We start from the raw sequence: 14,269 nt of genomic DNA, 5'->3' as shown, positions 1-14,269 counted from the left end.
TCTAGAGACCTTGGAGTTGTGTTCCAGATTTCTATGTTGTTGAGCAGATGATGCTTCCATAATCTATCTTAAACAGCTTGGATGTCTTTCTGAAGTTAATTTTCCCTTAAACCCTAATCCTTTCCCTTCTTACCACTCAAAAGTAAGATTACAAGTAATACCTCCAGTCTCAAAGGCTTGGCTCTTTGTCTTCAATTTGCCTATATTGTTTATTGTCAGCATTTAATGTGGTTTATGCTCCATCTTTGAAACTAGCCCAGACCTACTTGACACCTGCAATTCAATATAATCAAACTCAAAGATTAACATGTTCAAAACTGATCACGTTCTTCAGCCTTCTCTTTTCAACTATTAGGTTGCAGCAAATAGTTGTCTTCATACAACTGCTTAAATCAAATCTTGGTCTTCCTGATCCTTTTGGTTTTTTAATGGCTGCCCTCGTGGCGTATGGAATCTCCCTAGGCCAGGGCTTGAATCTGAGCTGCATTTGCAACATACGCCACAGATGAAGCAATGCTGGATCCTTAACACACTGTGCTGTGCCTGGGAACCAACGCCTCCACAGACAAGCCAGGTCTTTTTTGTCTTTTGTCTTTTTAGGGCTGCACCTGCAGCATGAGGTTCCCAGGCTAGGGGTCTAATCGGAGCTGCAGCTGCCAGCCTGCGCCACAGCTCACAGCAACGCCAAATCCTTAACCCACTGAGCAAGGCCAGAAATCGAACCCGCAACCTCATGGTTCCTAATTGGATTCATTTCTGCTGCGCCACGATGGGAACTCCAAGACAAGCCAGATCTTTAACCCACAGCAGAAACACCCTGTAACTGCTTCTTAGAACTTTCATATCTAATGTCACCAAATTTTGTTGTTTCAACTTTAACACCACCTCTACTGTCCTGGTCGCTCTTCTGCGTCCTGCTTGCTCTTACTATTTTCTTCTATTGTCCCCAAACGTAATTCCAGCTACTGGTGGTTTTATTTTTTTCAATTTTTGGTGGCCCTGAGGCATATGGAGTTCCCAGGCCAGGGATCAGATCCAAGCTGCAGCTGCAGATCCTTAACTTTCTGGGGGGGACTGGGATTGAACCCGTTTTGCTTTTTAGGGTTGCACCAGTGACATGGAAGTTCCCAGGCTAGGGGTTGAATAGGAGCTGCAGCTGCCGGCCACAGCCACAGCCACACCAGATCCAAGCCATGTCCATGACCTACATAGACCACAGCTCACAGCAAAGCTAGATCCTCAATCAACTAAGCAAGTGCAGGGATCAGGCCTGAATCCCATGGACACTAGTCGGATCTGTAACTGCTGAGCCGCAGCAGGAACTCCCTCAGTACTCGCTTTAAAGATAAGATTTTTGGAAGCAGCAGGTTAAGTGTCCAACGTGTGGTGCAGGTCCCACCTGCATCATGGGTTTGATCTCTGGCCTGGGACCTTCGACATGCTGTAGACGTGGCCCCAAAATGAAAGTGGCATTTTTCACATGGTATCCCATCTCAAAATCCCTACCAACTGGGTTCCGTGGAATTCCCTGGGACCTGGGCCCTTTTTCTATAGCGACTGCTGTCCAGCCTTATGAAACGTTAACTTGCTGTACCCTCCGTTGGGAATGTTTTCCATCGCATACCGACGTGATTTGCTGTCAGCCTAGTGAGTTCTTTCCTCATCACAGGAATTTAAATTGTACTCTTCCATGCCTTAGCTTTTACCCCTGTTTTTTCTCTTTAGCCCTCAGTCTGGCATAAATTTTGCTCTTTTATTTGCTTTTTCCCCCCTCTCTATTAGACTGTGTCTCCAGGGAGCAGAGATTTGTTTCCAGGTGCGTCTCCAGTGCTTGGAAAGGTGCATGGCAATAGAGTTGATGGAAAGGAGTTCTTGTGATGCAGTCGCTTAAGAATCTGGTGTTACTACAGCGGCTCCTGGGTGGTTTTTTTTTTTTTCTTTACAGGGCCACACCTTTGCCATATGGAAGTTCCCGAGCTAGGGGTCGAATCTGGAGCTGCAGCTGCCGGCCTTCACTACAGCTCACAGCAACGCCAGATCTGAGCTGCATCTTCGACCTGTGCCACAGCTGGATCCTCACTGATCCAATGAGCGAGGCCAGGGATTGATTCTGCAACCTCATGGATACTAGTCAGTTCCTTAACCTGCTGAGCCATGACGGAAACTCCTTGTGGGTTCTTTTTCTGAAGAGCAGCCACTCCCTCACTGTCCATCTCTACTAACGTGTGCAGATGCCCATTCTTGCCCTGCAGCAAGGCTCCCTGCCCTGTAAACCCAGCAAAACACCTCAGGTCCTTCATGAGTGAATTGCTTTGTCTCCACATTAGTTTTGTCAACCAAGGCTGAGAAAAGTTCAGTGTCCCTTGTCACCTATCAGGAAAGTAGAAGCCAGCACTATAATCCTGTTGAGGCCAGAGGCTGCCTGTCCTCTCAACCTCTACCTAGACTTGATGCCTTTTCAGTTCTAGCATTTATCCTCCTTTGGTCTTCAAAGGAGGCGTTTACCAATTTCTTTAGAGGAAGCTGAGCTTAGAAGGCAGGAGTCTTAGAGAAACTAGGAGTTGTGACTCAGCTGGTTAAGAACCCGATTAGTACCCATGAGGATGTGGGTTCAATCCCTGGCCACAGATGGGGCCTGGATCTGGTGTGGCTGATAGGCCAGCAGCCACAGCTCCAATTCAACACCTAGCCTTGTAACTTCCTTATGCTGCAGATAAGGCGCTAAAAAGAAACAGTGTAGCAACAGCCCCAGTCTAGTTCTCTCCGGGGCTGATTTCCACAAGGCAGCATCACCACAGATGGACCTGCAGCTTTACCCCTTAACTGTCCTTCTTCCCTGTTTGGCTGGTGGGAGTGGAGACGGGCTTGTTCCAAATGCTGAAAGTCTAGGCTGGGTGGTGTATGACTGCCTTCACATCTCGGTTTAATCAGATTCCAGGGGAAACTCAAACCCTCATCTTTAACCCTCTGCAGAGCATGCCAATTCAGTTTTTTGGTTTTTGGATATTTTGGTCTTGACCATGGCATGTGGAAGTTCTCAGACCAGGGATCAAACCTGAGCCACTGCAGGGACAAGGCTGGATCCTTAATTCATTAGACCACCAGGGAGCTCCCGCCAATTCAGTTTTAAGCAATTTCATTTGCAGAAGTGGTAAACGAATATGTTCTCATTGTAAACAAAGAATTGAGCACGACAGATAAAAGCATAAGTCCCCCGCACACTGACTCCTCTTTAGCGTGAGGTAATCAGAATAAGATAGTACTCTAAACTTTATTTTGCTTTTTAGGGCCGCACCTGGGGCCCATGGAGGTTCCCAGGCTAGGGGTCCAGTCAGAGCTATAGCTACTGGCCTACACAGCCACAGCAACATCTGCTACTCTCACCACAGCTCACAGCAACGTGGGATCCTTAACCCCACTGATTGAACCCGCAAACTCATGGTTTCTAGTCGGATTCGTTTCTGCTGCGCCGCAAGGGGCCCTTTTAATGTAGGTCTCAAATTGTGATGCCTGGACCGGCAGCAGCGTCTGGAAACTTAGAAACGCAAGTTATTGACCTCTATCCTACATCTAAGGAATTGGAAACGCTGGGAGTGGTACCCAAAATAACCAGCCCTTGAGTGATGCGGGTGCGCCCCCCAAGTGTACGAACTGGCCAGTCCCCTCATCGCGGAGGAAATTAACTGCGCCTGGGTTCCAGTCCTCCGCGGCCTCGCCCCTCGCGCCTTAGCTTCACCTCCCTACCCACCGCCGCCCCGAGGCAAAGTGGGTGCTTCCCAGCCCTGGTTCAGGCCCTTCTGTCCACGCAAGGGCCGAGCCTACATGCTCCGGCTCAGCGCACAGGAAGGCACCTCTACTGGCTCCGAACGGCCGGCGAAGTGGGCCGAGGCGGGCCTGCGGGGAGGGGCCTGGGCGGCCGGCCCGCGGCCTCGGCTCAGGGCTCCTGGGCCTCGTCCCCCGACCCCGACGCCTCCTCTTCGATACGGTCCGCGGCCTCCAGGTCGCCGCCGTCCTCGGCCCGGAAGCGCAGCAGATGAGGCGTCCAGGGGGTTCCCCGGACGCGGCCGAAGTTCCGGAGGCTGACGGCGGGCGAAGGCGCCCCTGCGCCCAGGAAGCGGCCGAGCAGCGGCGTCTGTGCGGCGGTCACCGGCCGGGCCGGCCCGGGGGACGCCTCCACCTGCAGGCTCTGCTCAGGGTCGTCGCTCATGCTGCGGGCGGGCAAGAGGGCGGCGTGAGCGAGCCTCCGGCGGCAGGTGACCCGGCGCCCAGAGCGAGGGGGTGGCGGGGGAGGACCGAGTCCTGGGCCCCCCAGACGATGGGCGAGGACCCGGGGCCCGCCACGCGCCGGCTCAGACCCTGCCTCGACTGGCTTGGGCTGCTCACCGCAGATTGAAAGTGGAGCCCAGGAAGGAAGGCCGCAGCGACTCCGCCACCGTGGCCACAGTGTAGGGCGGTAGTGCTGAGTCCTCGTCCCAGTACTGGTCCTTCTCCGCCGGAGGCAGGTTCTGGTACATGTCGTCCACGGACAGCAGGGACACCTGCGGCAGGGAGCGGGTCACAAGGGTCCCCCTCTCTTCTGCATCCCCAGGCTGAGAGCTGGCAAGGAGGGAGAGCCCAGCGAGCTGCCCCGGACCCCGGCTCGCCTGCAAGTTGCGGTCTATGAGCTGGTTGGTTTCGAAGTCGTCGTCATCCTCACCGAAGGGATTGATGATCTGTTCTGCTACCTACGGGCGGTAAGAGTTTCACGGGCTCGGATGACTTGCTTTCCTCCGCTTTTTCTTTTGTCTCTGTCCACGCATGTGGAAGCTTCTGAGCCAGGGGTCCAACCTGTGCCGCAGCAGTGACCCAGGCTGCTGTAGTGGCAATGCTGGATCCTTAACCCACTGTGCCGCAAGAAAACTCCCAGAGCCCCCCCTCCCTTTTAATAACTTTCATTTTGATTGATTGATTTTTTGCTCTTTTTTTTTTTTTTTTTTTAAGGGCCCTATCCGTGGCTTATGGATGTTCCCAGGCTAGGGGGTGGAATTGGAGCTACAGCTGTCAGCCTACACCACAGCTCATGGCAACACCGGATCCCCAACCCACTGAGTGAAGCCGGGGATCCAACCCGAATCCTCATGGATCTCAGGTGGATTCCCCAACTGGAACCCCACCAGAGCCCTGTTTTCTTATCCCTAAAGCCGGGGTGGACCCTGAGCCCAGGTGTGGACCACCCCAAGTGCCCACCTTGAGCCAGCCAGCATAGAAGAAGAACTGTAGCAGAGTGGTGAGAGGCACGTACATGTCCAGGTCCCCCAGAGCTGGCCCAGGCTCCAGAGGCTCCCGAGATTTGGCAGCCCCTGCCTCTGGCTCCACAAACTGGCGGCCAACCAGGGAGAGGCCAAAGAAGGAGTATACTGCTATGGTCACCACCTGGAGAAGGGCAAGCCAGGCTGAGTGAGACAGGGAGAAGTGCCACCTCTGCCCCGAGGACTGGTGACAGATCTACCAAGTAATTAAAACATGTAGCAAGGTGTGGCAGCACCAGATGGGAGGGGGATCAATTAGTGGCATCCAGGGAGGCTTTGAGAATGAACCCTTGGCTGTTCAGTGTCTCAGTGGACCGAACTGCCCCAGGGCAGGTACCATCTCTAATTCTCTGTGTCACACACAGAACAGGACATACACTAGGCACTGGGACTGGGGGGGTGAGAGGCAGTTACTTGGGTGTAGACAAGAGGGATGCTGATCCAGTCATAGTGGAAGAGCATGCTGCACTTGGCCCGGTACTTGTTCAGCTCCTGGTGGAACAGCAGGAAAAGAAAATCAGTGGAGGTGAGTAAGGAGAATGAGAAGGAACAGGGGAGCCCTGCACCCTCAGAGCTGGGCCACCTCTCATGCTCACTCTGCTTTCAGAGGTGTTGTCAGGCTGGGGTGCCTGTGATGAAAAGCCATTTAACAGAGTATATGCAAGATGCAAGGCCAGACCCTGGGGCCAGAAGTTCTGAGGATGAATCCTAGCTCCACTAACGAGTTGAGCTGCGTGATTTGGGAAAGTTTCTTTTTCACTCTGTGCCTCAGTTTCCTCACTTCCTCACACTTGCAACAGTGTGTGATCCAGAAGTGGTATAGGTATTAAGCACTGAAATTATTCCAGTTTGCAAAACTGGGGGTGGGGGGGGAGGGCAGATGGGCCTGGTCCTGGACTGACTCACTTCCAAGAGCAGGCAGAGTGCAATGTCATCACGGATTCGCCCATCCCTCCGGGCCTGGGCCGCCAGGTTGGTGAACCAGACGCAGGGGACCCAGTACTTATTGAAGTCTGATTTCAGGCTCTCAAACTTTTTCCTCTCTTCCTGGGACATGAAACCTGCAGGGATGAAGGGAGAGGGTTGCAAACCTTCCTCGGCTCCCAGGACTCTCCGCCCCGGGACCCTGGAGCGCCCCCTGGTGGTCAAACCGCCCCTCCCAGAAGACCGGGGAGGCGGGTCGGGTCCCGCCGGCCCCAGGGCTCTCCCAGCGCGGCCCCGCACCCGCACCCGCGTCGGGCTGTGGGCCGCGCACCTGCGTCCACCACGTGCTCCATGGTGGGGAACCGCTTGAGCACGCGGGTGCTGACGGAGCGCAGCACCAGCACCGAGGCCAGGTTGGCGTAGCGGATGAGGGTGCGGCGCAGCAGGCGGCCGCGCTCGTCCACCCCGTGCACGCTGGCCGAGATGACGCACATCAGCTGGTCCGGCAGCGGGATGCTTGTGTACTGGGCCCACCAGCGGTTCACCACCAAGGTCACGTAGAAACCTGGTCGCCGGCATGGGTTGGGGGACCAGGAAGGGTAGAGAGAGGGTTCCGGAGTCAGCGCGCCCTGCCCGCAGCCGGCGCACCTGGTCCAGGCCAGTCGGAACCAAGGCAGGGGGAAGGACACAGTGGCTTCAGCGCCCCGCCTGGCCATCGGGGGGACAGCCTCTTCCTCTGGTCCCACCCTGATGGGCCAAACCAGGCAGGGAGGGAGGAAGGAAGAGTGCAAACCTCCTCAGGCAGAGAAGGAGTGGTTCCAGGCCAAGACAATGTCTAACTCTGAGCCCTGCTTTCCACGAGCGTGGGGAGGGAGGTGTCCCCTCTCTGCAGTTCCCAGAGGGTTGTGAGGCCAGCAGGTGGCTTGGGCTTTGTCTGGAGTGAAGGTCCAGAAGTGACAGGCAGGGCCTCATCCTCTGGAAATCCCGGACCCTGCATGCAGCTCCCGGGCCTGCCCAGCCTGCTCTCGCTGACCTCCAGCCTGTGCCACTGGAGTAATTCTGACCCTCTCGAGTCATCCGCCCAACCCGGAGGTCAAGCAAGATGATTAAGAGGATGCCAGGGCGAAGCCCTTGTCCTTGGAACTTACCCAGGACAAAGGACAAGGGGATGAGGTCTGCGGAGCGGTTGCAGTATCGGGCCACCTGAGCGTACACTTGCCTTTGCTCTTGGGTCAGCAGCAGCCTGGGGAAGGTCAAGTGAGGCCTGGGTTAGAGGGAGGTGGGCAGCCTCGTCCCCCACAGCCCAGCCCTGAGACCCCGCCCTCGCCCTCGCACCGGTAGGTGATGCTGAGCAGAGCATACAGGGCGACGAAGAGGAGGAACTCCTTGTAGAGGAGCTTGTAGATGCTCCCCCTCCAGCGGAGAAGCAGGCCAGAGAAGCTTCCGAAGCGGGCCTCTGCCACTTTGAGGGTATATGAGACCGTCATGGTGCGGGGCGCCTGTGGCAAAAGGTCGCAAGAGCTGCCCCCAGGGCTGTCCTTCTCCCCCAGCAAGCCTTCTCCTTAGCTGGCCTTCTCCACACCAAGCGTAGGTCCCCAGGCAACCGTAGCTCAATGCTGGTCCCCCCGCCCCAGCCCAGCATCCTCCTGTGTCAGGAGACAAGGGGAGGAAGCTGCAGAGCAGACTGAGCACGCCCACAGCCTGGAACCCGGTGGTGCTTGGGTGAAGCCAGGACGGGGCGGGCGAAGGGGGAGCTGAGATCTACACTCTCTCATGCATGAGGCTTCCCCAGGCGCCTCTTCCTCTTGCAGGGCTGGGAGTCCCGGTCATGAACTGCTGAAAAAAGGAGGTCCGACTCTAGCCCAGACTCCACCACCTTGGGGTCTTGCTCTGGAAGCTGATAACTGGTCTCTCAAGGCCAGGGTGCTCCCCCCCACCCCCCACCAACCTACCTGATCTGGGCAGCAGCCTGTGCCAAGGAAGGGGAACTGGGCTAGCCTTCACCCAACAACACTTAAGTACCTCCTGGGCCCATAAAGTTTGGCTGGACTACGGTTATCATTGATGGATTGAGGCTGTCACCCAGCTTCCCCTGATCCTGGGAACTGGATGTGTCTCCCTACGCCTGCAGGGCTGGGCTGGCCTTTGCGTGGCATAAATGCCATCTGCATTGACCCCACAGCTTGCAGCATGTCCTTGAATCCAGGATGACTGTCCCACGCTCCAGGTGAGAAGACAGATGCATGATAAAATGTTATGACAACTGCAGATGGCAGAGCACTGACTAAGTGACAGGCACTCTGCCAAAGCACCACTCTGTCACCCTCTGCCCTGTCTTGGGAAGCTCCTTCCCCCACACTGTGAGCTGGTTCTCACTGCCAGTGTTTCCTGAAGAGAGGAAGCAAGGAGAGGTGGTTCGGGGCACAAGCTTAAGAGTCGGAAAAACCCGGGTTTTTGGAGGTCCTGTTGTGGCGCAGCGGAAATGAACCCGACTGTTATCCATGAGGAGGCGGATTCCATCCCGGCCTCACTCAGTGGGTTAAGGATCCGGTGCTGCTGTGAGCGGCGGTGGTGTAGGTCACAGACGCAGCTTGGATACCGTGTTGCTGTGGCATAAGCCAGCAGCTACAGCTCTGATTCCACCCCTAGCCTGGGAACTTCCATATGCCACAGGTTTGGTCCTGAAAAGCCAAAAGAAAAAGCAAAACTTGGGTTTGAATTCTAGCTCTTCGTAACCCTGTCCAAGATTTCTAATCTCTGAACCTTCGTTTCCTCCTCTGCAAAACAGGATCAATAATTCCTTTCTCACGGTGCAGTGGAGGGTATCCAGAGAAACAATGCCCAGCGCCTGCAGCATGCAGGCATTTATCCTGGGTTGCTCTCACCAGCAAAATCCAAGTCTGACCCTTTGTTTTCCACCTACTGGTCCACTGTTGCATCCCAGCGCCAGGCAGTCCTTCAGAGACTGAGAGGCAGAGACCTTTCTCCTCTCGCCTGGCCTGCCCGCCCCGTGCCAAACAGGGCTCTCAGTCTGGGTATACAGCGTCTGAGATGCCCCTCCTTCTGCCCACGGTCGCCAGCCTCTGGTTTCGCTCTCTTTCCTGCTCCTGCGAGGTCCTCTTCTGTCTATGAAAAGATGTCGCCTCTGGCCTGTGAGACCCTAGAGGACGGGGTTGCATCTGATTCATCTCAGTAAAGCTGGGGAAGACTTGAACCCAGGCCAGCTTTTCTTTTCTTTTCTCTTTATTTTTTGGTCCTTTTTAATCTGAGCGACATCTGGCCTTCCTCCCCGCTAGAGGTGGAATCGGAGCCACCGCTGCCGGCCTACGCCACAGCCATAGCAACGTGGGATCCAAGCTTCGCCTGCGACCTACCCCACAGCTCACGGCAACGCCAGATCCTTAACCCACTGAGTGAGGCCAGTGATCGAACCCGCATCCTCATGGATCCTAGTTGTGTTTGTTCATCACGGAGCCACGAAGGGAACTCCTCCTCCCCACTTTATGTAAGCAAGGTCTGGAAACCAATTCATGGCCTGATGAGTTATGTTCTCCTTCCGGGGCCCAGGTGGAGATCTCAGTATGTGGAAAGAACAGGACTCTGTGTGTGTGTGTGTGTGTGTGTGTGTGTCCTGGAAATCTGGAAGCCCCAGGACCTGACCTGGGGAGGGCAAGACTCCAGCTCTGGGGCCTCAGCCGTCATGGCCACGCAGCCCCTTCCTAAGCGCTGATCTGTGGCTTTCCTAAAGCATTCTGGGTTGCTTACCACTTAACCAGTCTCTGGTACCTGGGAAGCCAGGCCCTGGCACTGGGGGAGCTCAGGCCCTGGGGTCCTGGAAGCTTCTTTCTGACAGTGGACCCTGAGGACAGCCCAGCTGGCTGGTTTCTGTCCTAGGCCCCCACCCTCATTTGAGGCCCTCTTGCCTCTGCCTGTTACCTGCTCTCTGGCTCACTGGGCTGTGAATTTCCCACAGAGCCACTGGTAAAGGTATGGGACCTGAAGCCTGCCCCGGGAAGGAGCAGTCCCCAGGCCACACCCAGCCCCTCCTTCCTGAGTCACTTTATCTCCGTTCCCAGCTGCTGACAGGTCCCTTTGGTTTATGGTCTAGGAGAGGGAACCGCTCCACCTGTAAATTACTTTCCCCACCCTTTTTTTATCCTCCTCTAGCTCTTGCCTCTCCCTCTCTTCTGGGCCTAACCACCCATGCCCCCTGCCCTCCTCACAGCTGAGAGCTGGCTACATGGCTTGGCAGTTTACAGCATGGAGTCTGGAGACAGACCGCCTAGATTTTTATTTTATTTTATTTTGTCTTTTTTAGGGCCGCACCCGCGGCATATGGAGGTTCCCAGGCTAGGGGTCAAATTGGAGCTGTAGCCACCGGCCTACATCACAGCCACAGCAACGCCGGATCCTTGACCCACTGAGTGAGGCCAGGGATTGAACCCGCAACCTCATGGTTCCTAGTCAGATTCATTTCCACTGTGCCACGATGGGAACTCCAGACTGCCTAGATTTTTAAACCCAGACTCCACAGTGAACTACCTTCATGACCAAGCCAACGGTTTAACCTCTCTGTCCTTAATTTCCCTAAGGGAGAAACAGAATGATAATGCCTGTCGCCTGGAGTAGTTACGACTATCAAGTGAATTAATATTTTTAAAGAGCTCGGTAAGCATGTGATACTATTAGTATCTCCTCTTTTCTGGCCCTGCTCTTGTATTTCCATCTCTGCCCACACCGAGGACACTTGAGATCTTACTGCTGAATCCAGTAGGTCCCTCCTGAGGCCTAACCTTACGTGGACTCTCTCATTCTTTTTCCCTTTTTTTTTGGCTGGGCCTGTGGCATGCATAAATTCCAGGGCCAGAGAGCGAACCGGTGCCACAGCTTCAGCCCAAGCCACAGCGGTGACAATGCTGGATCCTTAACCCCCTGTTCCAACAAGGGAACTCGGGCATCTCTCTCTCTCTTTGTCTTTTGTCTTTTTAGGGCCTTACCCACGGTCAAAGACACGGCTCGGATCTGGCATTGCTGTGGCTGTGGTGTGGCCGGCGGCTGCAGCTCCGATTAGACCCCTAGCCTGGGAATATGCTGCAGACGCAGCCCTCAAAAGACAAAAACAAACAAACAAACAAACAAAACAGAAATAATGACCCACAGAAAAGTCAGGCAATGGTGAATAGGGGAGTCAGACGTCTTGGTTCAGATCTTGCCTCTGCCCCTTGGCAGTTGCATATGACTGGGCAAGAGGCAAACCTGGGCGAGCCTCAGTTCCCTCATCTGTCAAGTGGGGATAATAATCACATCCACATGGTAAGGTTACTATGAGCTTAGCCCAGTGCTGGGATGCGGCAGGTGCATAAGATCCCTTAACGGCAGCCTATGTGACACTGAGGGAGGAGGCAGAACAGGCTGCCGGGCCCTTCAGTTACAGCATCCCAGAGGATGTCCTCCTGATGTCCTTGCTCCCAGAGGGAGCTCACGAACCTTATTAACCTCCCAAGAGGCAAAAATAATGAAAGATAAGAGCACACCGCCCCAAAATATGCTACTTTGGCATACTGATTATTTTGAGCTGTTTTACAGCAAATACGGTGAGAGGTTTTCTTTGCGTTCCCCTTATCTGCTAAAGACGTCTGGAAGGAACCCCGTGATCGAGTCCCCTTCCCAGGACTTTCACCTCATATCACGGGAGAGGAAACTGGAATTCTGTATCACATCCAGACAAATTTTGTCATAAACTGTCACATCTCCCATCCAGTCTTCTGAGGGTTTCTTCATCTTTCCTAGAAATTATTTCAGGCCTCTTTCCTAAAAGGCTTACTTTCCCTTCTCTCTGTCTCTATTCAATTCTAAGCCACATGGGGGAGTTACTCATTTTCCCCTGGGTATCTCCCATATATACATAAGTTACACGTGTTAATAAACTTGGTTTTTGTATTCGTTGTTGTTGTTTCTCTGTCTCTCTCTTTTTTTTTTTTTTTTTTTTTTTTTGGTCTTTTTAGGGCCACATCCTTGGCATATGGATGTTCCCAGGCTAGAGGCTGAATTGGAAATGCAGCTGCTAACCACAGCTACCCCAGATCCAAGCTGCATCTGCAACCCACACCACAGCTCACAGCAACCCCAGATCCTTAACCCACTAAATGAGGCCAGGGACCTGAACCCAAGGCTCATAGATACTCATTGGGTCCCTTAGTGCTGAGCCACAACAGGAACTCCCTGCTGTTGCGAATTTCTTTGTTGAAGGCTACTGTGTGAGTTAATTTGATGAGGGAATACAACTTTTTTTTTTTTTTTTTTTTTTTTTGCTGCAATCACAGCATATGGAAGCCCCCAGGCCACGAATGGAATCCAAGCCACAGGAATTCCCAATGTGGCTCAGTGGTAGAGTTGTGGCTCTGCCATCAGTGTGGCGAAGCTGGATCCTTTAACCCAGTGCATTGGGCTGGGGATCGAACCTGCGTCGCCACAGAGACAAGGCCAGATCCTTCACCCTCTGCACTACCATGGGAACTCCAAGGGAATCCAGCTTTAGATAGTGTGCTTGGAGAGGCCCCTCTGAGGAGGTGACATTGGAGTTAAGGCAGAAAAGATGAGAATGTGTGAGTAGTAAATAAAGACGGGCGGGGATAGTATTCCAGGCGGAGGGAACAGATGTGCGAAGGCCCAGAGGCAGGAAGAGTTCTGTTCTGTGTGAGGAAGAGTGAGGAGGAGGCCTCTCCGGCTGGAGCAATGCGGGCTGGAGGAGATTGCTTGGAGAAGGAGACAGGGCATGAGGCTGCGGAACTTTGTAGAACATCACCCGGATTCTGGATTTCACACTCAGAGCAAATGGGAAACCACTGAAGAGGTATTTGTAAGAAATACACTACAAATGCTATGTGGGGATGGTACTTTGAAGAAAAGGTTAATCAAGGAATTCCCTTGTCGCTCAGTGGTTGATGAATCCGACTAGGAACAATGAGGTTTCGGTTGCTCAGGGGGTTGAGGATCCAGTGTTGCCGTGAGCTCTGGTGGAGCTGCAGACGCAGCTCCTCGGATCTGGCGTCGCTGTGGCTGTGGTGTAGGCCGGCGGCAACAGCTCCAATTCGACCCCTAGCCTGGGAACCTCTATATGCCTCAGGTGCAGTCCTAAAGAAAAAAGAAAAGGAAAGAAAGAAAAAAATACAACCTACTAATAAAAAATTCAAAACTGGAAAAAAAAAAAGAGTCCTATATGAAAACCAAAGATGGGTGGAGTTTTGACTCCTGTCCCCACCCTGAGCACTTTAGAAGGTGACTGTATTTGAAGACGGGTCCTTTAAACAGATAATAGGGAGGGGTCCTTAGGTAGGGCCTAAACTGATCTGATGAATGTCTTTAAAAGAAGGAATTGGGGCACGTAGGGAAAGATCATGCGAAGTCAGAGGGACCCTGCCATCTACAAACCGGGAGAGAGGACTCAAGAAAATCTGCCTTGTCCATACCTGGGTCATGACCTTCCAGACTCCAAAAGTGTGGGGAAATAAATCTGTAGTTTGAGCCACCTAGTCTGTGCTATTTTGTTAAGACAACCCTAGCAAACACATAGGAAGACATTTTGCTCTGTTCTCCGAATATAAAATGGTAATATTGGAAGTTCCCATTGTGGTTCAGTGCTAACAAACCAGACGAGAAACCTCGAGGACCTGGGTTCAATCCCTGGTCCCACTCAGTGGGTTAAGGATCCAGTGTTGCCGTGAGCTGTGGTGTAGGTCACAGATCTGGCATGGCTGTAACTGTGGCGTAGGCCGGCAGCTGCAGCTCTAATTTGACCCCTAGCCCAGGAACGTCAATATGCCATGCTCGTGCAGCCCTAAAAAAAAAAAAAAAAAAAAAAAAAAAATTGCAATATCAAATGTGCCTTATCAAACTATACATGCCTCAACCCATTTGCCCTGTGGATTTGCTTTTTCTGGCCTCACCTTTACCACTTCCCCACCAAACCCTCTTGGAAAATTGTTTTGTATTTTTGTCTTTTTAGGGCTGCACCCGAGGCATAAGGAGGTTCCCAGGCTAGGGGCACAATCAGAGCT

General features: G+C 53.4%; 1 protein-coding gene and 1 long non-coding RNA gene across 3 annotated transcripts; one reads left to right on the top strand and one right to left on the bottom strand.

The window, feature by feature from the left end:
• Nucleotides 1–3,802: 3,802 nt before the first annotated feature.
• On the bottom strand, nt 3,803–7,767 carry BEST4 (bestrophin 4). Its single transcript, XM_003128059.5, has 9 exons — nt 7,548–7,767; nt 7,361–7,455; nt 6,544–6,777; nt 6,195–6,349; nt 5,703–5,780; nt 5,227–5,412; nt 4,644–4,724; nt 4,384–4,538; nt 3,803–4,208 (listed from the first exon to the last, which is right to left on the bottom strand). Exons 1-9 carry the CDS (start codon nt 7,697–7,699, stop codon nt 3,935–3,937), a joined length of 1,410 nt encoding a protein of 469 aa, XP_003128107.2. The 5' UTR covers nt 7,700–7,767; the 3' UTR covers nt 3,803–3,934.
• LOC110261241 (uncharacterized) lies at nt 4,589–12,157 on the top strand. 2 transcript variants are annotated; one of them, XR_002345227.2, is made up of 3 exons: nt 4,589–4,733; nt 9,509–9,717; nt 10,805–12,157. It is a non-coding gene; the product is annotated as an uncharacterized LOC110261241 (long non-coding RNA). The 2 variants fall into 2 exon arrangements; XR_014808527.1 differs by having other exon boundaries at nt 9,001–10,378; nt 11,292–12,157.
• Nucleotides 12,158–14,269: the final 2,112 nt, after the last annotated feature.

The sequence above is a fragment of the Sus scrofa genome, chromosome 6, assembly GCF_054392235.1.
Source record: "Sus scrofa isolate SSC_HxYL_T2T_F1_AM1 chromosome 6, Sscrofa_HxYL_maternal_Yorkshire_Landrace_v2.0, whole genome shotgun sequence".
Classification (NCBI taxonomy): domain Eukaryota; kingdom Metazoa; phylum Chordata; class Mammalia; order Artiodactyla; family Suidae; genus Sus; species Sus scrofa.
This window is presented reverse-complemented; position numbering and strand designations above follow the sequence as displayed.